We start from the raw sequence: 19450 nt of genomic DNA, 5'->3' as shown, positions 1-19450 counted from the left end.
TACTTTACTTACCGATAGCTGCCTTTCTTAGGAAGGTATTCTTTAAATTGTTTTAAAGTGACATTATGACCAGGAATTTTAGTCCTATAAGGAAACTGTTCGTCACAGAAACTGAACACAACGGTGGTAAAATCTCCAATATCTTGCTTCGTCTTCTTTAACGTTGATTGGTTTGATTGGACATAAGATTGACTTTGCATTGTAGGCTCGTACGACGATTGTTTAGAAATATTAGAATGACGTTGTTTACAACTCGAGCGTGCTCTATCTTCCTCTATTAATCTTCTTCTTGCTTCTTCTAACTGGGTTGCCTGTATAAAACAGAATACATATCTAGAGTTTCGATAAACACTATTAATTTAAAATATTTAAGATATTGTTGTATTATATATTGATTTATATGTAAGTAATCATCAAAAGCAAGTAACATAGAATTAGATGAGAGTATTTACTGTATGAGGTTGTGGTAAAGGTGGCATTCCTGGATCTGCAACAAAAGGCTGAGCAGGAACGCCCCATGTTTCCCTGTTTGTCCTTTCCAAAGAGCCACTGCGAGAACCATACTTCTTCCCATGGCGGCTATGTTTGATATCCGCTTTCTTGTCAGTTTCTTTAAGCCACGATAAAAGACGAATATCTTTGCTAATTGTAGATGGTGGCACGTCACTTACAACACTAACACCACTGTCAGTTAATTCCGTCATAGACTTCTTTGTGGCTGATCTTCTAGTCATGTCTGACCTTCGGAATCTTTGATCATGACCTATAAAAATATGTAGTAGTAATATAATATTGTATAACAAATATATATACATAAATTTGTATATTTTGAATTAGTATATTATTAACGGTATTTTTATATCCATTCTAAAATATACCTTGAAGATATAGGTCTTGTTTATGGAGGGAATCGGCGTAATCTGATGGCACGGATTTAGATTTAGGCAAGTGAGATCCTAGTGAACTCATGGAGCCAGCTCCGACAAGATCGCTGCCTTCTTGAAAATCGTGAATATTACCACTATCTGCTGAAAACGTAGAGAACACGTCCTTTTCTTTTCTCTGTTTGTACGGCCGTGGATAATTGTGCGTAGAACGTCTTCTTTCAGGCGAATGCAGTCTTGGGGATGAGAGTCCAGGAGATCGAGAAGGCGTTAGATCCGACCAAACTCGTGAGACGTGTTGGTCCAAAATTGCTTGATCATTATCCTCTTCTATCATTAACTTTTCTCTCAATGCATCAGCTAGTGCTTTCGGTGCTCCACTTGACATCTCCAATGATGCATCCTTATTAATAGTATCGCTCTCCTGCAAATGCCTATCAAATTTTTCCTGAGATTCTCGTTCGCGTTTAACGTTCTCCAACTTTTCAATAAGCACTTGAGCAAATTTTTCCGGTTTCAGAGGACGCATTAAATCACGTGGTACTCGCTGTGTACGAGGGATGATAGTATGATGAGCCAGCGGATCACGATTTAAACTAGCTGAATCTTTAATAGCTCTAGATTGTCTTATATACTGCTTTTTACTTCGTTGTTTACTCATTGACGCTCCATCACTGCAAAGGAAAAATGTTAAAGTAATAACAAACTTCGATAATTATTAAAAAGTGATGAGGTATAAGTATGTTTTCATATTCATTTTCATTCTAAGGAGAAAAGGTAACAATTCAAGCAATGTTATTTTTATTCCTGTATTGTATAGAAATATTGTAAAACTCAATATCAACGCATTGAATTATCATCTTAAAATAAAATAACAAGAATTCATATAAATCAATGTAATATAGAATAAAACAAGATATAAATTGAACACAAAAAGATCATTAAGTAGGATCGAGCATTATTTGTTGAAATCTTGAAATATTTACGGAATTTATTTACACGAAAAATTATAATTTTTATAATAAGTAGAGATTTAGATTTTATATACATATATTAGATAAAACAAAAAAAACGTACACTGATGAATCGGTGAGAGACATATTGTCTGATTCAGTTCGTGCATCACTGCTCAAGCTTTGAAGTTCTGAATCCTGTCTGGATACTGGGTTGTATGAGGAATATTGAGCGTGCAGTCTGAGTGCGAGCATATGATATGGACTAGTCCCATGTTGTAAATAAATGCTATGAGCGCCACGCAAACATCAAACCAAAATAAAAAAAAACAAACAACAGATTGAAAATTGTTTTGTCAAAAATATCACAAATTTTAATATATATAATAAGAAAAGAATTATAATGTTTATATAGTACACTATGCTTTTTTATAATATGTGATATTTTTAGTTACTTTTTATACTTCAGAAATGCTGTGTATATAAAATATTATACACTACAAAACATCACAAAAATCCACACAAACAAGCTCAAGAAAAAAAACAGCTAAATAAAGCGTTTAATGCAAATATAACTTTAAGCATACTATTAATTAATAAATGTTCTAAATAAACAAATTTTAGTCATATTATATAAATTACCCAGCATACGCTTCTGGCTTCGGCCGAAGATCCATCGCCCTAGTTTGTTGAGTAGCCATAAGCATATCTTTGGTCAATCTCAGCTCACCCCTCAATTCCCCAGGCGTTTCACTAGCTGAATGTGAGCTATGTATGGAACTAACAAATTCACTGTCTTCGTGGACAGTGGGCAATAAACTTGGCCCACAAGAAACAGACATCTCTCGACTGGATCCTGAACTAGGACATCCACCAGAATCCGGGTTTTGGCAGGATTGAACGTATTGAAGATACATATCGGATCGAAGAAAGTTTGGATATGTAGTCTCATTAATGAGACGCTCAACTTCCAACTGTACAGCATCAAATACTTTTTCGTCCACCCGCCCTTCTTTAACCCGACGATTAGCCTCCTTCCGTACATCTTCAGGTATAGCTAACTGCGACTTGAGGAAGAACTTTCTGTAGATAAGTTTAACCAATTGATTTATCCTTTCAGGATCATCTTGTTCCTTGAGGCCCTCACAGGCGAACCAGAAATTAAGAGGATTTGCATGAGGTCTGCCTTCTTGATCCAGATATTTTCTGAACAATTCCAAGCCCACTGGATCCTGCAGCAAAGAATGCAGGTTCCTGGCCCACCGCAAGCAAGCAGGTGGCGAATCACTTTCCATAGTTGTCGTACTACAGCAACCTTCCGGTTCAAATCCCAAAGGTGCCGAAGCATCGCAACCTGCAGCTGTTGGTGTTGTAAGAGAAGAACGCCTAGGGGTCAGAGTTGGACTCTGTGGACGGACCCTGCTGATGTAGTTTCCTGTTTCCTCTCCTAAAATGTACATAAGAAATTAATAACTTATAAAATATCACATAATATTTTTGAAATGTCAGGTACAACAAAACAATATAAAATATTTGTATTAACTTTTGGTAATTTCTGCTTATTTTATTGGTACAATATGAAACTTCAGATTTAACAATTGACAAATAATATGTATAACATCTTACCAGGCACTGGTGGCCGTGGAGAGTTTTCATTGAAGCAACGTGCTTCGTTTTGTCGAGATCCACTCATCCTATCTATTATGGCCTTCATGTATTATTTTACGCTCTATATTTAATTTAGGCCCACGACGCCTCTTAGTAGACATGGTTAAACCAAACCTATAACAAAAATAATAATCTTTTATATTTTTCTCAACAAATAATTTTAGATATATGTTTGTTAACATGTAAACATCTTTATAAAAATGTTTTATAAAACTAACATTTTCAAATATATTTGTATCTCATGAGAAAGAAGTTATTTAGAAATTATTGATTCAACAAGTGTTTCAATATAACTATTTTATATTAGTATAATTAGTATAAATTTCTGTATTTTGTCTGCTATATCAGATTTTGGTTTACATAAAATATTGTACATTTGGATGTATAGTAATATACATTGAGGAAAGTATATTCTGGATTCAGAATACTTGAACAAAAGCCCCAAGCTGGGGATGCTGGATGGATCGATCGAGCCCTGTGGTGAGTCATATACCAATTAAGCACCTAAGGATGGTTTTCCTATCCCGAAGAACTCTAAGGGCGGAGCCTGACAGAAAAACCGTAGGGTAGCTCTTGGCAGTCTGCGCATTGAGAGATACCTCTCTATATATCCCTATTGGTCCGCGCAGAACATTTGTGTGGTATTGATCGACAAAAATTATAACGCAATCCATTGAACACTATAGTCAACCCCAAATCCAACTCACTTTTCAAAATAAAACTCACATCAAAGCAGAATTTTATTTTGACAGGGTGGATAGATATTAATAGCTCTATAGAATAAGGTATCCTATACAAAGAAAAGACTATTATATTCCTAAGGTTCTGGCTTTTGTTATGATGAGCTATAGAAATATGATTTCATAAGTCTCCCATTACAACCACATCTATATTATGCTCGTATTTATATGAAGAGCAAGAAAGATATTACTAACTAATAATTCAAATTATTAAAACTGATAATTTTTAAAAATTTAAGCTAATAACTACAATGGTATAATAAATAGTACATAAAATTATCTCTTTTAAACACTTATATATAAAACTTTATGATATTTATAAAAATAGCAATTCCAACTTAATAACTCTGAACTTTTATATTTATATCTAAATCATGCACAACTTCTCTCTTTTTAGTTCCCAAAGTTGTGAAATATAAATAAATGTTTATCATAATTTTCTATATCAATTGACTAAAACTTAAATGAAAATACATTATACATTTAGCTAATTAAAAGTATGAAATATATAATATAGGAATACACATAGTGCACGTAAATAAATCTATGATACAGAAAAACTCTACACGCAACGATAGGATCTTGATTTCTACCTGGGTAAATGGGGAAATATGAAATGAAAAGCTGTCATAATGAATCATCTCACTCCAGTGCACATTTACCTGTGTTAAGGGATGAAAAGAAATGTACATACCATTTTGCTCACACTTTTTTGGAAGTGACCTTGGAATCCCTATAGCCTTATAAAATCTATTATGATCTGTAGAATTATATTGACCTAGACACAAGTGCCTTCTAACTTCTTTTGTTATAGAACAGAATGAACATGCGATACCACTGTTGACGCGTCTCTAGGCAAACTGAGCTAAGGCTGCGTCCTGACCAGGACTGACGCCACAGTCAGGAAGGGTGGAGTAGGGATACAATGTCTGATCTTGTCAGATTGGAAACCGCACGGTTCTGATATTTCTATTCTGAACAAAAATATAAGTAATCCTACTAGATAGGTAATACTAATATTAGAAAATGATATTAGTTCTAGCTGGAAAACTTATATTCTTTTAAGCAGATATAAATGTGTACATTTTTGAACTATTATTTCCTTCAACAAGTAACTATGATTAATTATTATATGCAGAAATAATATATCAAACTTTTATGCTTTCTAAATAGTATGTTATTTCTTATATTATATTATATATTATATTGCCTCTTATATTAGATCATAAAAGTTTGTAGAAAATATTTGCTTATTTATAAACTCACACTGCACATTTAAATATCATACGTTGGCTTTACAAAAATTAAAAAAAGAAAGAAAAGAAAGAAATAGAAATTAAAATAACTAGAGATAGTATGTTGTAATGCATATTTATCTCATTATTGTTCTATAGAACATTTCCAATTATGTAATTAATAATTAATAATTTTTTAAATATAAAAGAAATAAAAAATCATAATATAAATTACAGGTACTGTTGATTTTTATATGTTACTTATTGAAAACTAATTTAGTGTTTATATTAGTTTATACTAGAAAAATCCAGCACCTTGTCAAATTAATTTATAATAACAGCCCAAAAATGTTACAAAAGAATTGCATTATTAAATAAATAAAAGCAATGTCTAAAACACAATAAGTTAATTCAACACTGCACAAAAAAGAAAGATAGGATATTTCTTTCAACCACCTGTAACAGCAACCACAGGGTCGACTAAAAAACCGTTACTTTATTAACGACCTTTTGTTTTTTTATTTTATAGTAGTAGATGTGACTAGTAGATAGATAGTACTAAGTTGATGTGATATAAATCATTTCAATTTTTAATAAAACTATGAAGTAAATTGCTTTTAATTCTATTTAGATATTTAAAATATACTTCATACAAAATAAAACAATTTTTTACTTTCAAAATATTACGAATATTAAAAAGATAATCAATCACTAAAAATACTGATTGATTGATTTTTTAATTAAAATTCCTATTAGATCTCTTTAAAATCACGTGTGACCGTATTTTCAAAAGAATATCGATTTAGGGCTAATACTTATGTACACATACAATTATCGACAAATCAGATTTCTACGAAACTAGTAATTTTTAACTTCAATAATTAACGATGTCTTTTACATATCTTCTACTTTGCGACATATTTATAAAATTGTAATAAAACAATTATAATGAAGTAAAAGTGAATTAAATTGTTAAAAAGAGGAAAGAATAATTTTGTTTTATAATCAAAGTAAAAACATAGAAAAGCCCTTGAAAACTTAATTTTCTCATTAAAGATATAATCGTACAACTTTAAAAATGATAAATTTAAAGTGAGACTTCATCATTGTCAATGTGACGAATTCTGGTAAGGTGAACTTGGAACTTTTCCGATCTTTTAAAGAAAAGTACTTCTTCGTTAATCACTACAGGAACATTTGAAATATAAATTCAAGGGTGATTCACCATTCAATGTAGGATACTTCATTAAAATCTTCAATTTTAATAATGACCAAAGTGTGAGAATAATCATTCCAGCCTATGCCTTATATATACTTCCCTAATATCTTCTTCATTTTCTACTTGCTTAATGATGTCCGTCGTTATAATTATTCGAAGCGCAGCACCGTGAGATATAATTATATGTCGAAAGAAATGCGTCGCGTGCATGAAGAACTATTAGGGCTGTTGCCTATAACGTCGAAGATTTTTAGGCGCGGTGAAAAGGTTCGCTGAACTTTAATTTCAAATAGAGGCTAAATCTTTCTCCCTTCGGCTTTTCAATATCTTTCGAGTATCGAGACTATTGTTTCAATGTTTGAATAGATATGAGGATTTTAGCACTTGAAGTATTCACTTTTCTCCTCTTTCATTATCTTTTATTCATCAAAATCATACTAATGTTTAATTATATATCATTGTTTCAATTGTACAACTGAAATATCCAAAGTACTTACATATAATTATAAAATATGTATATTTTTTTATACTTTTTTTTGAAAATACAACTTTTTAATAAAAATTTACTTTAAGATAATTCTTATTTTTTGAAAATAGCAATAATTGTTTGGAACAAATTTATTACATAAATATGTTTAATTAAAATTTGCATGTTTATATATGTTTGTATATGTATAGTTGAATCGAATTCCCTATAGGTGAAAGTCGTCGACCCGGAGAATGTACAAAAGCCATCTGGACACGATAGGAACAAGATTCATCTCCGAATGACACGCTATATACTCTTTTCGCTTGGTCGGTAAATGCTAGGATCGGTGTTATCCCGCATACCAAACAGTTTGATATCGACGAACAAAACGCTATGGATCTATAGAAGGAAGTATTCCGAAGATATTGAAATTTTCTCGAGCGTACAAAGATGTATCAACCGTATGGAATTTAAATCCTGTTTCCCACTCGCATTGCATCTTATTCGTCCGAAAATATTTCTCGGTTTTCTTGAGAATGCTGAAATATTGAAACCCACAATACCGTGATTTTTGCAACGGTATTTCAATGATCTCATTCCACACGCTTCATACTTCTTCTTTTACGCAACTTTCATATAAATCGTGAGTATCATTTCTCTGAATAAAATAAAATTTATTTATTATGTTAGTTACATGTAATACAATATATATGTTATTTTACAGTGACTATCCTGTTATTAATACTGATATTACATTATATTATCAAGACATATCGTATAAATTGCAATTGCAAATAACAGCTGATTCTGTTTACAAAAAATTGTAGTTGAATCTACAAAATACGATGATAAATAAAGTCCAGCGAGTTTTCATATTACTATTAATTATCAATTTTTCAAGCTATCGGTGATCAAAATTAAACACGCGCATATCGAATTCGAATACATTGCATTGCACAGTCTTTTTACGCAGTTTACCGTGGCGTGTATACGCTTCAAACTTTTATCCAACTTTTATATACCGGGTGGTCAAAATTATCCTTCTTCTACTGCAGGTAAACTAACCAATCATTATACCTCATCATCTTTACACTTAAATTTTATGCTTCAAAATTATGTCAAATGACAATTTGCTACTCAACGCAATTTAAAAAGCATTGCAAAATTCTCATTGGATATATACATTGAACATATTATTAAATATGAATCGTAAAAGCGAATCAAAAATAAAAAAGAAATAAATAGCATCCCATAACATTCTTTGGAATGCGTTAATATTTTCTAAAGACGGTAATATTTATCTGTCGCGGCGAAAAAGAGATCGAAGAAATGACAAGTATTTCGAAGTCACCGGTTAGATGACGAGGCGAGGGAAGGGCCCTAGCTCTCAAAGAGCGTGGCTCGCCGAGCGAGGCGTTCCGAAAACCTGTAATTACGGACCCGACGTACATCAAGCGGTGCCGCCAGCCGCCAGCCACCAGCCGGCGAGGTCTGTGTCTTCCGTCTCCCTTTTTGCCTTTTTCTCTCCTTCATCGCTTTCCTCGTCTTCCCTCTGCCTTTACCTGCGGCCGTCCCGTTCGTGCCTCTTTCTTTCTTCCTAACCTCTTCATCCTTGTCCGGTACACGTTTGCTCGTTCACTCTTCCGTTTTCTTTTCTCTTTTGTCTTCTCTTTCGTTCTTTCTGTCCACTTTGAGCGGCCTCCCGCTTCGACTCCGACAGCGGTCCACCTTATTTGACCCTTCCCCCCTATACGCGTCCAAAGGACTCTCCGATTCCTCTTTTATTTTACCCTCTTACTTTACTTACTTACTCACTCTCGGTTTCTTTCTGCCTCTCCACCGTTTCTTCATCGTCTCTTTCTTTTTATCCGCCTCTCTTCTCTGCCCTTCTCTTACTTCTCTTCTTTTTCACATCTTAGATTGCTATGTCGGCAATCGCGCGGCTCGCTACTTGGAATTATCCGAAAAACAGAGTACAGCAGGAAGGCAAGAACGAAGGGAGAGGGAGAAAAGGAGAAGAGACGATGAGCGACATTTCTCGTCTCTTCTTTCCTCGTTTCTCTTCTTTCTTTGTTTCATTTTCCTCCTCAGCCACGCTTCTTTTTCTTGCCTCCCGTCCCGTCACCTTTGATTTCGTTGCAAGGTTCGTGCACCGAAATTCCACGAATTTTCTCTGGTCCTCCTTGGTACCTTGCGATGCCTTCCGCGACTTTTCGTCGCTCCGTCGGTAACGTTGGTACCAACGCAATACTAAAGATGTAGTAATTCATGCATTCGATCATTTCTTGAGAAAAAAGATCTGCCGCGTTTAAAAGGGACAGGCTTTTGAAAGATATTAGCAGAGTTTAATAAGATACCGTCAAATTGAAATGATTGGTTGGAAAAGCAGAAGCGCAAAGAAATCTGAGTACGGCACTGGGCAATCCGAAGCTCCTCAAACGAGAAAAGCACACACGGCGCCCATTCAGCTAACCCTTTCAGGCTCTCTCTCGTTCCTTCTCGGTACCTGTAAGTTTTCTACCAACCCACCCAGTCATCCTCCTCATGCGTCACCTTCTTCCTCCTTCTTCCACCTTCGGGTTTCTCTAGCTATGTGCTTCGACCTCGGGTAAAAATCTCTTTTACGCGCTCAACCGAGGAACTCTGTCTCAGACGACTCTATGCTTTTCTTACGACCACCATTTAAATTTCCACATGGCTTTACAGAGTATAATTCGAATTTTTTATCTTTCTCGACATTTTCGTTCGTCCTTCCTCCGGTCGACCTTCATTCTTTCCATGCAGCAGTTACAAAACTTTCGTTAACATGGCCGCGAACAGATTTCTCCCACCATTCCGATGAAATTTTATGAAAACATTTCGGAAAAGACAGAATTCGAAAAATAGAATGAATTAAGATCGTATCGGGAAAGGTTTATATATTTTACTCGACTGTGAGAAAATGTACGATATTTGATGCTCTACGAATTATGTTCTACTTTTTCTTTATTTCCATCATACATAGACTTAGTTTATATTAGACGTTAGATGTGAGTACAAAATATGTACAATTAAAATTAAAATGTAATATAATTAATGCTTATATTAGCAAAATTACTAAAAGATTAATTTATTAAATTAAGTTGACCAAAGGATTGTGTAATTCAAAAATTTTAACTTTTAATTTCTAATATCTATAACACTAATTACAATTGATAATAAAAATCCAGTTAGTTCTATGGATAGCACTTAATATCGAAGAATTGTGATCAAAAGTGAAAAAAGACAAAGGAACGTGAAATGTAGCTTGTAATTTTTACTTTCAAAAATCATTAGCAAAATTTTTGTTATAGATAACAAGTGAGGTAGAGTACGTTGAGCGGAGTGCCTACGTTGCCACTCTAGACCCTCACGTTGATTCGTTAACTTTTTGCCTCCACGAGCTAAGAGAAACCAGAAATTAATTTGGGAGCTCGTCATTACGACTAAATAAAACGTCCGTTAGAAGTACTAGCGCGTTTCAGAAATCATGTAACGTGTCTCGAACAAGATTAAGAATCAATCATGTTCAGGAAACACGCAAAGAGATTCGCGAGTTTTTTGGCGGGTGACATTTTGCTTTCGTTTCTTTAAACTAAACCACTTTCGCTATTTAAATGACTCAAATTACCGCGAGACTTTCATAAAACGAGTAGAAATAAAAATTCATGTAAAATAAAGATTCATATAAAATAAATTCAATATGAGTATATAATTTCATTTCCAAGTAAGCTTTTCTATCTATCAATCTATGAAATTCATGCCCCAGACACGTGGAAATCGAATGTCAATAGGATCGGTACGTCAGAGTTGCTCAGTAATCAACATCCAGTAAAGAAGCGGGATCTCTTTATCAACAGAATCTAGGGGTATGTCTCGACAATAACTCGGAAAGGTGCATTAATTTCAATTCCTATCTCATACCGACGCACATTGACTCCCTTTAAGACTAAGATTTAAAAAAAAATCATTCATGCAACCTAACCTTAAATTATGCAAAGTTTCAAGAGCAGACCATAGGCACGACACATTATAATGTCCAACGTGTATATGACTTCTCAGAAGTGTTAGGCACTGTATGTCTTATTACTGAGTATCTAGTTCAATTATGGATTGACAATTAAATAATGAAAGCACTGTTATCAATATTGGGACGGAAATGATCCCAATCAGTCAACGTTTCAAGAGCAGATCGTAGGACATATGATACTGTCCAATGTATATATGACTTTCCAGAAGTGTTAGGCATTGTATATCTTAGTATCGAGTATGTATACGATTATGGATTATCAATTAAATAATGAAAGCAATGTTATCAATGTTGAAACGGAAATGATCCCGATCAGGCCATAAACACGGCTTCTAAAGTCTTTTGAAGTACCGACAAGGATTTGTTGGTGAAAGACCGAGCGGAAACGGTCAAAGGCGTGTCACCGTTATCGCCAGATGACTTTATGTAGTGGTATTATGCCTCGCGAGCTGCGAATCTTTCAAAGAAACTTCTAAGGGACCGCTCGGCCGGCAGCTACACCGACCGTCGGTCGTCGACCGTCACGACCGCTGCGACCGTCGACCGCCGACCCTCGACCATCGACTTAGGAGAATGTTCACTGACGTGTCAAGATTCCTCGTCGCCCCGCCTTTCTCTTCTCAATTCCGATTGACCTTCATTCACCTCCCCTCTCCCTCTCCTCACAATTAAGTATGTGCTTTAGATTATTCCGACCAGACAGATTATTTCGAGCCGGCAAATTTTTTAGTTTTAATTGAAGACAAAACGAAACATCCTTTTTCTAACCTTAAAATGTCCCGTTGTGAATGAGGAATTCTTTGTATCAAACGGATTGTATATGAAATTGTACATTATTTAAAATTTGGAAGTGATTTCCTGTTTTGGAGTAGAACAATGAAAATGGTTATATCAATGTCTTTTTAATGGTTGAGATTACAGAAATACTCACGAAACTAATATTTGGTAGGAATACATTGTGAGAAAGAGAAAACTTGCGGTTGCATATTTAGAAAATAAGCCAGTATTAACTTTTAGAGTAAATTTAATATGAAAAATTAAAAAATGTAGCTTTTTTTATTCAGGTGTAAATTTTTTATCTTTGTCTCTGAATAGTATAATAAAATCAGTTGAATAACTGGACTTTAGTAAACAAAGTACAAATGGAGTGCGCGCGTTTATAGCGGGTCGCTTGGCGCCATTTTATTGCTAACATTATAAAGCTATTTTAAATAATAATACCTCGTTTTCGGAACGATACATCGATATATTTTCTTCAACGGATCCTCTTCGTATTCACTTTCTATGAAATGTATCTTATACATTTTAATTAGTATGCATCCGAAACAACCACTTGTTTGTGTCACTCGAACAGTTCACGTGTTACGCGTAAACATCACCCGTGCCAAAATGAAACTGTCCATAATTGTACGTTGCATCCAATATCTTAATAAAGTGCCCATGGAAAAATCATACTGAAATTTGTCACGCACAATTTCGGATTCGAAAGTTCGTTTTTATCGCGAACGACATCTGACAGGATGACGGAGAAAAGTCAGTTTCACACACCCGCTTGGAGCAATCGGACAGGAACTAGTTTTCAAATGATTACACTGTGCACAGGAAGTCTTAAAAACGGAATTGTCCAGACAAAAATATTCGAATTTCGAAGCACTCGTGTTTTTGATAGTTCGCTTTAATGTGTTTCCGCACTTATCTTCGCTTTGTTTATGCTTGCATATTTTACCGCGTAAGTAAAACGATACATGAAAACAATATGCCACTGCCGTGTAACTAAGAGCTAAGCCAAATCTGCTTTATTTCTATGAAAGTTGATTAAGTTTTATCACACGTAACGTAAATCACAGCACTGAACACTATTCGCAAACATCGATAAGAAATTGAAGACTGAGCCGCGTATGGTCGGTGAAAAATCACAAAGCTTCCGTTGGATGAATCGTTCGTAAGAATCGTGCCTGTGTTTCCAAAACATTTTCATCTGAATGAAACCCATAAAACGTGCCACGCATGGCTCTCGCAAAATATCGAGTTTATGTTTTGGAGCAGACTCGTAAATCGTGTCTGTGTTAACATCGTTGACATTACTAACTGTTTCGATTTTTCTTCAATGTATACGAGCCATTAAACGAATAAACCTTTATTTGAAGCGAACAACGCTTTTTACACAGACGTACATATTACTCCCATAATCCTCCTCGGATACGATATTTTTATAATCCATACGATAAACTGTTTTCAAATTGTGTTTTTCGCATAACACAGAATTAAGAACTCTATTAGGATTATATGAAGTTTTATAGCTTCGAGAAATGGCAGCAAAACAAACGGTTAAGTACGGCAAGTTAGATTATAGATCGATGAAAAGTTCGAGCGATTGTATAGACGTGTACTCTTCGATCGCCGACTCAAAATTTTATTCCGTGAAATCTTTTCGTTCGTACCGAATCAGCGAAACGAGCACAAAAACAGGGGCTGAAGGAACGGCTCGGTTGAATGTGAATACGACAAAGGATGCCGAGGAAGACCTGTGCCCCATACAACGTACACGGTAAGACTGAAACTACACAGTGACCGTAGAGCCAAGGGAGAGCGAGCATTACATATCTCTCTCCCTTGGCTTTCTTCCTCGCTCTTACATCGTTCTTCTTCGTCTTCTTTTCTTCTTGCTCTGCCACACCTCCCTTACGGCCACAACTGCCTGCCGCCCTCTTTCTCTTTCTCTTACAAAGTCTCTCCCTTCTCCTTGTCCCCCTAGCCGGCCAGGCCATGGTGGACGTAGGACAAAAAAGTGGTAGGGTCCAGGTATAAGGGCAAATTCTGAGTTATATATACCTATCCATACTTTAAAACTCGCACGGAAACGCGAGAATTTTCATAAATTTAAACAAGTGGTTAGCTGTAATGATGAGGCCAAAGCATATCTAAATTGTTAGGTTTCTATCGGTGAAAAAGGCCCAAGCAAAATAAGGTTGTGCTTCGGAGTCGCAGAAGTTGGTGTTATTGTTGAAATACTATTACTAGTACGATATTAGCAAATACGTTAAAATTTGATGGTGAATTCGTAAGTTTGTTATAAAATAAAATGTTTCGAGTATTTGGTCATGTACGAATATGACATTTGTCTCTTAATACTTGTGGTTCTTGTTGTCAATAGAAGTAATTTTGAAAGTTTATACATATAAGAAGATGGTATTATTCATATGTCCGGCTATGTTGTATTGTTATAATAAATATAATGCAACAAGTTGCACCTTTAAACGATCTTAAATAAAGACAGAATTACTCTTTAATATCGTAAGTCTGTTATATCTTTACTGTAATAATTGTTTCATTAACAAAATTAGCGCCATATTAAAAATATAAATCGGTAATTAGACGCCATCTATCGTTATCGAGTTTTACTACTATTGATTCGATGCTATGATCATATAATTAATCGAATGTTAAGATAATAAAAATCTTTTATGTATCGAATCAGACTAATTGAATTAAAAATATAAATAAGATATATCAATACATGAATATAAGAAATATTTTATGATTCGTAAATATTTGTTGGAGAATTGAATAAATTAAATGTTCAGTTAAACACGTAAAGACCATGTTAGAGAAGCATAAGTAAAATCGTTTATCGTCAACCGTTGTCTAACCCAGACGATCTCTTTAACTTCGTGTTCAATGAAATTCGATTGAAGTCGTTGCCAAACGACTACTTCCCTCCAGGTAAATTACAAGCCGACGCACTGATTTATCTTATCCAGCCGCTTTAACCACAGATTCGTCGTGACGTTCCACGTTCAATACATAACGACAACTATTTTTCTATTTCCTCTTCGCGTAATGGAATCTTCTCTAACATCATTGATAAAACTTTAACATTCTTAACCCCCTTATTTTTTATCTTTTCATTCTCATTTAATAATTCGAATAAAACAGAACGCCGAAGTTATAATCATAATTAAGCTGCGTCCCATCGATAAAAACGTCTTTCACGACTTTCTTATCTTCCCGCGAAATTCGACTTTGTACGGTACTCTAATTTATTTAAATTAGAAACAATCGCAAATTTCAGTTTGCCGACGATCCGAACGGTTTAATGGAAATAAAATCATCGACGATAACCGAAAAAAGGACGAAGAATCGGCAAGGCGAGGGAAGAAGAGGAAAGAAAAAAGCAAAAAGGAGGGAAGAAAAAATAGAAACAGAAGGAAAGCGGCGAGAAACGGTCTACCGAGCCGGCGAAAGAGAGAGACGGGTTACGAAAAGACCATTTGCGAGCAAAAGTGAGGAACTATATAGTAACGCATCGGTACCACTTGCACAAGGCGAAGCGAGTGAGACGCAGCGATACGGCGTGGCGGAACAAGCGAGAGAGAAGAAACGAACGTACGTTACAGAGAAAGAGAGAGAGAGAGAGAGAAAGATACAGAGAGAAAGAGAGAGAGAGAGACAAAATGATAGAGAGGACGGCGCGCAGCGGTGGGGGAAGAAGAGGGAGAATTACGATGAGAGGGTATAAGAGAAGGAGAATCTCCGTTTGATCTTGCCGCCGCACGCGATCCCACACACATGTATGCATGTTTCTGGCCTCTCAATATGGATTCGCATGAATGCACCAACACATCGCGCCAGTTAAAATCTCTCTTCTCTCTCACCTTGCCACACAGTCCTGGGTGCTTTCGATCGACAGCGCACAGCCAGGGCACTCTGTTGCTCTTGGATGTGTATAATAAACACCGTGCGAGCCAACTCAGCCGAGTCGCCTATAATTTCTCGCGGAAAATTATATGTTAATGCGCCCTTAATGGCGTCGTTCGTTAACGGGATCGTTGTACAAGCCCGAGGGATAGAACCGTGCCGAGAGCGCAATTCGATTCGCTCGAGCATGCCGCGAGCAGCGCGCGAGTCGTCATTCAACAGCCTCGCGGTCATAGTTTCTTGTATTGCCTTTTCTTGTCGAATGTACACGGGTATATACATCTATACACATCATACGTGTATGTGTATATGTACAATTCTTAGAAAAATCTGGGCGAATATCTTTAAAATTGATATTACAATTTAGCGCGCGCACGCGCATGCGCCTTCGTTCGGGATGTGTTTATACGCGCCCTGCCATTACTCAATGACTGTATTTCCGACTTTGGATAGAAAGGCGACTTTTCCTTTCCTGTTTAATTATTAAACGGTATTTTTTCACGACCGTTACGGATCTTAGGTGTAAGGTTCTTTGAACAACGATCGTCGTCGTTTCACGAGAATTATTTCTTTTAGAAGCTTTGCTACGCTTTTGCCTGTGGATTGGGTGTTTCGTAGTTTAAAACGCTTCGTATCGGATTAACCTAAAAGATCAGTGACGGGTTCCGTTGCGACTAACTGCTAAATAGCACATTAAAAAAACGTGAAATTCTTATATATCCCAAAGTAGTAAGGAGAAAAATAGGGAATGTTCACTTTTAGTGATTTCATATATGTATAGGGTTATTTTATTAGTCAGAACATTTTATCAGAAATAATAAAATTTCTAACGTAACAAGCGGGTAAAGAAGAAAATATTTAAATATCAGTATAACGACTGTTTCTTTTATTTCAATAATAATAGAAGCGAATATTTTGTTCCAGTATCTTATACTTTTTAATTTGAAACAAATTACAACAGCATAAAACAGTTATTCTTCCTTACTCGTCTTTACTCGTCTTTTTGATACCTAACAGAAGCCTAAACCTAATTTCACTGAATCCAGCTTTCTCTAGCAGATGTAATCTACTATGCTATTCAGAGTTTTCAAATAGAGAATCAAAGCATTCAAAGCTCTTCGATAAATCTATTATCCTTCTTCTAACGATCCAATTGAACTCCAAATTTATTACCAGGCATTCAATAGCTGAACGCGACGTATTTCGAACATCGAACACATTGCTTCGTACGATACCACGCGTCGCGTCCCTTCTGACCATCATGATGTGGCATCTGTACCAGTAATTATGTACGATACACAAAAAGTCAGAAGGTTAATCGAATCCATGTGCGCAAAAAATCATTTTATTTCGCGAAACAGGGTGGTCGAAGGGAAGAGCTCGAACTATTCATTCGACCAATATGAACAGTTATGTGCAAAGTGTTTGCTCATCGGTATATCGCGGTAAGAGGATAAAACAACGATACGAGCCAGTCAGGGAAGCTTCTTTCTCGAAGTTAGTAACGCTCATGACTGTTTGATCGGCCTCTTCGGACGGGGAAAAGAATTTCCCGTGGGTCCACAGCAGTGGAACAAAGTCCTCAAAGAATGAAGATCGCCCAGCTAAAAACGTGGCAAGAGAAGTGGCGCCTTTGACCCTCATTGTCTGCGCTCTTTGCCCGTCGCATGCACGGACTTAAAGGACTCTGTTTATCTTTTTCGCTTTCTTCTCTTCCCCTCTGTCTCATTCGCGACAATACATACATACTCTCCTTCCCTCTTCGCGCCCTCAGCCAGCCCGTATACGCGTAACTACACTCCACGGAGCCCCGTCCCTTTCCTTCCCCGCGCTATCAATCATTTTACGTGTAATTCAATTTCCTGAAATAAAATCGATACTTGAATATTTGAGCCGTTCGATCGTGCCAGAGAAGAAATGGACGTTACCGCTTCAAAGTAATTTATTGCCGACTTATTTTTCACTTATATTTTATGTAATTTGATACTTGACTATAAAGAGGCAGTTTCTAAGAGGAACCGGAACTTTTCGCTTTATTATTATTACGATGTCATAGAGAATTTTATAAGCTGCAACATTTGAGTACATTCAATCGTAATAAAATTGGAATAAATGAATATACAACATTGAATATAATAGTTAGGTGTATTTTTATGCCACGCATGTTACTTAAGATACTTATAGATATCTCATATTTATACATCGTACAACGAATTACGTAAAAACTATTTCACATTTGACGATGCAGACGATACAGGCTGACACACTTGACTTGCGCATAAAACACCAACTAACATGTTCCATTGATGAAGTGTTGCGAGTAGTCGAACGAAGAAAGTAACGTTTCTTTACGATGATCATTACGATTTCTTTGCAACGATTCGGAATCCTATTTAAAGAAACGTATTCGTCAAACAGTCTGAACCTAACAGCGCAATAAGAATCTCGGATTTCCCGCTTGCCTTGCATCAAAGAAATGCGCTCTAATTGTATGTGACAGAAAAATAAAGAACGGGAGCGATCACGCGTTTTCATTGTTTCCCTTTTTCTTTTTCTCGCTGTCAGCCAGTCTGCACGTTATCCAATACTCGTGCTACCGATAGACTAACGAAAATCTCGAATAACTGAATCAGACGTTCGCTTCTTACATTAAAAAGCCCTGTCTCATTCACTCGCCGCGATATATCTCGCCTATGCTTGTGCACGAGATGTACAATTGCATGTAGATATATTCTGTTTTAGAGTACTTGAGCCGTGATGGCACACCGTATGCACCGATGTATCACCGATGATACATTCAGGCCAGGTATACAGTAACCTCTTGGTCGCACGAGAGATTGACACACAAATTGAAATAAACGAACCGACGACACCGAGAAACTGAATGATAAAACGGCGATGGTGAAAGAATGAGAGCAGAAGTAGCAGAGATGGAAGGGGCCACAAACAGTGAGAACAGTGCTACAGACAATAGAGACAATTATTGCACACACAGACGGAGGAGATGATGGATCAAACGCGGTACCATTTCGGCGCCCCTTTATCTTCTTTCACTTATCTTTCCTTCTCTCCTCTTTCTCTACCATCCCCTCGCTACCACCCCTGCTGAACCGCTTTCCTTTTTTCCCCCCGCCTCCCTCCCCCCTTATCGTAACACGTTTCGCGTTTATTTCGCCTTTTAGACTGTTTAACTTTGATACCAGGCACATGAGGAACGCGATTTCAACACGCTTATCGTACTACCCGTTCTACTCGAAATTAACGAACAGAAAACACGCCATTTATATATAATACTTAATACGTTTAACACGTTGATTGGTACGGTGGTCATCGGTGAGCCATGTTATTAAATCTTTTAGAACGTTTACAGCGAGATAAGTTTCTACGAGAATGTTCAACAACGTGAAAGATAATAGATTATACTGTTAGAAAAAGGCGCGTAAATACAATATAATATTTCGTAAAAATTAAACGTTACTGTGTAGTATATTTTTATCGTGGCTGCAGCAGCAAAATATATGAAATTCATGTGGCAG

General features: G+C 36.1%; 1 protein-coding gene across 5 annotated transcripts in view; it reads right to left on the bottom strand.

Moving 5' to 3' along the window:
- The window catches only part of Axn (protein axin), a 30524-nt gene that overhangs the window by 2174 nt on the left and 8900 nt on the right, over positions 1-19450 (bottom strand). For 2 of the 5 annotated variants that reach the window (XM_069132618.1, XM_069132619.1), the window contains exons 2-7: positions 3464-3619; positions 2480-3284; positions 1962-2126; positions 879-1558; positions 453-763; positions 13-311 (exon numbers count right to left, since the gene is read on the bottom strand). In XM_069132618.1, the coding sequence (XP_068988719.1) occupies positions 13-311; positions 453-763; positions 879-1558; positions 1962-2126; positions 2480-3284; positions 3464-3551 (2348 nt within the window). In that variant the 5' untranslated portion in view covers positions 3552-3619. Of the gene's footprint in view, positions 1-12; positions 312-452; positions 764-878; positions 1559-1961; positions 2127-2479; positions 3285-3463; positions 3620-4939; positions 5096-12437; positions 13047-19450 lie in introns of those variants that run through there. The other 3 variants (XM_069132621.1, XM_069132620.1, XM_069132622.1) reach the window with 3 other exon arrangements.

Source organism: Bombus flavifrons, chromosome 3 (genome assembly GCF_040668555.2).
Source record: "Bombus flavifrons isolate JBK064 chromosome 3, iyBomFlav1_principal, whole genome shotgun sequence".
NCBI classification, from domain to species: Eukaryota; Metazoa; Arthropoda; class Insecta; order Hymenoptera; family Apidae; genus Bombus; species Bombus flavifrons.
Note: the sequence above shows the minus strand (reverse complement) of the source record. Positions and strands in the feature narration are given on the sequence as shown.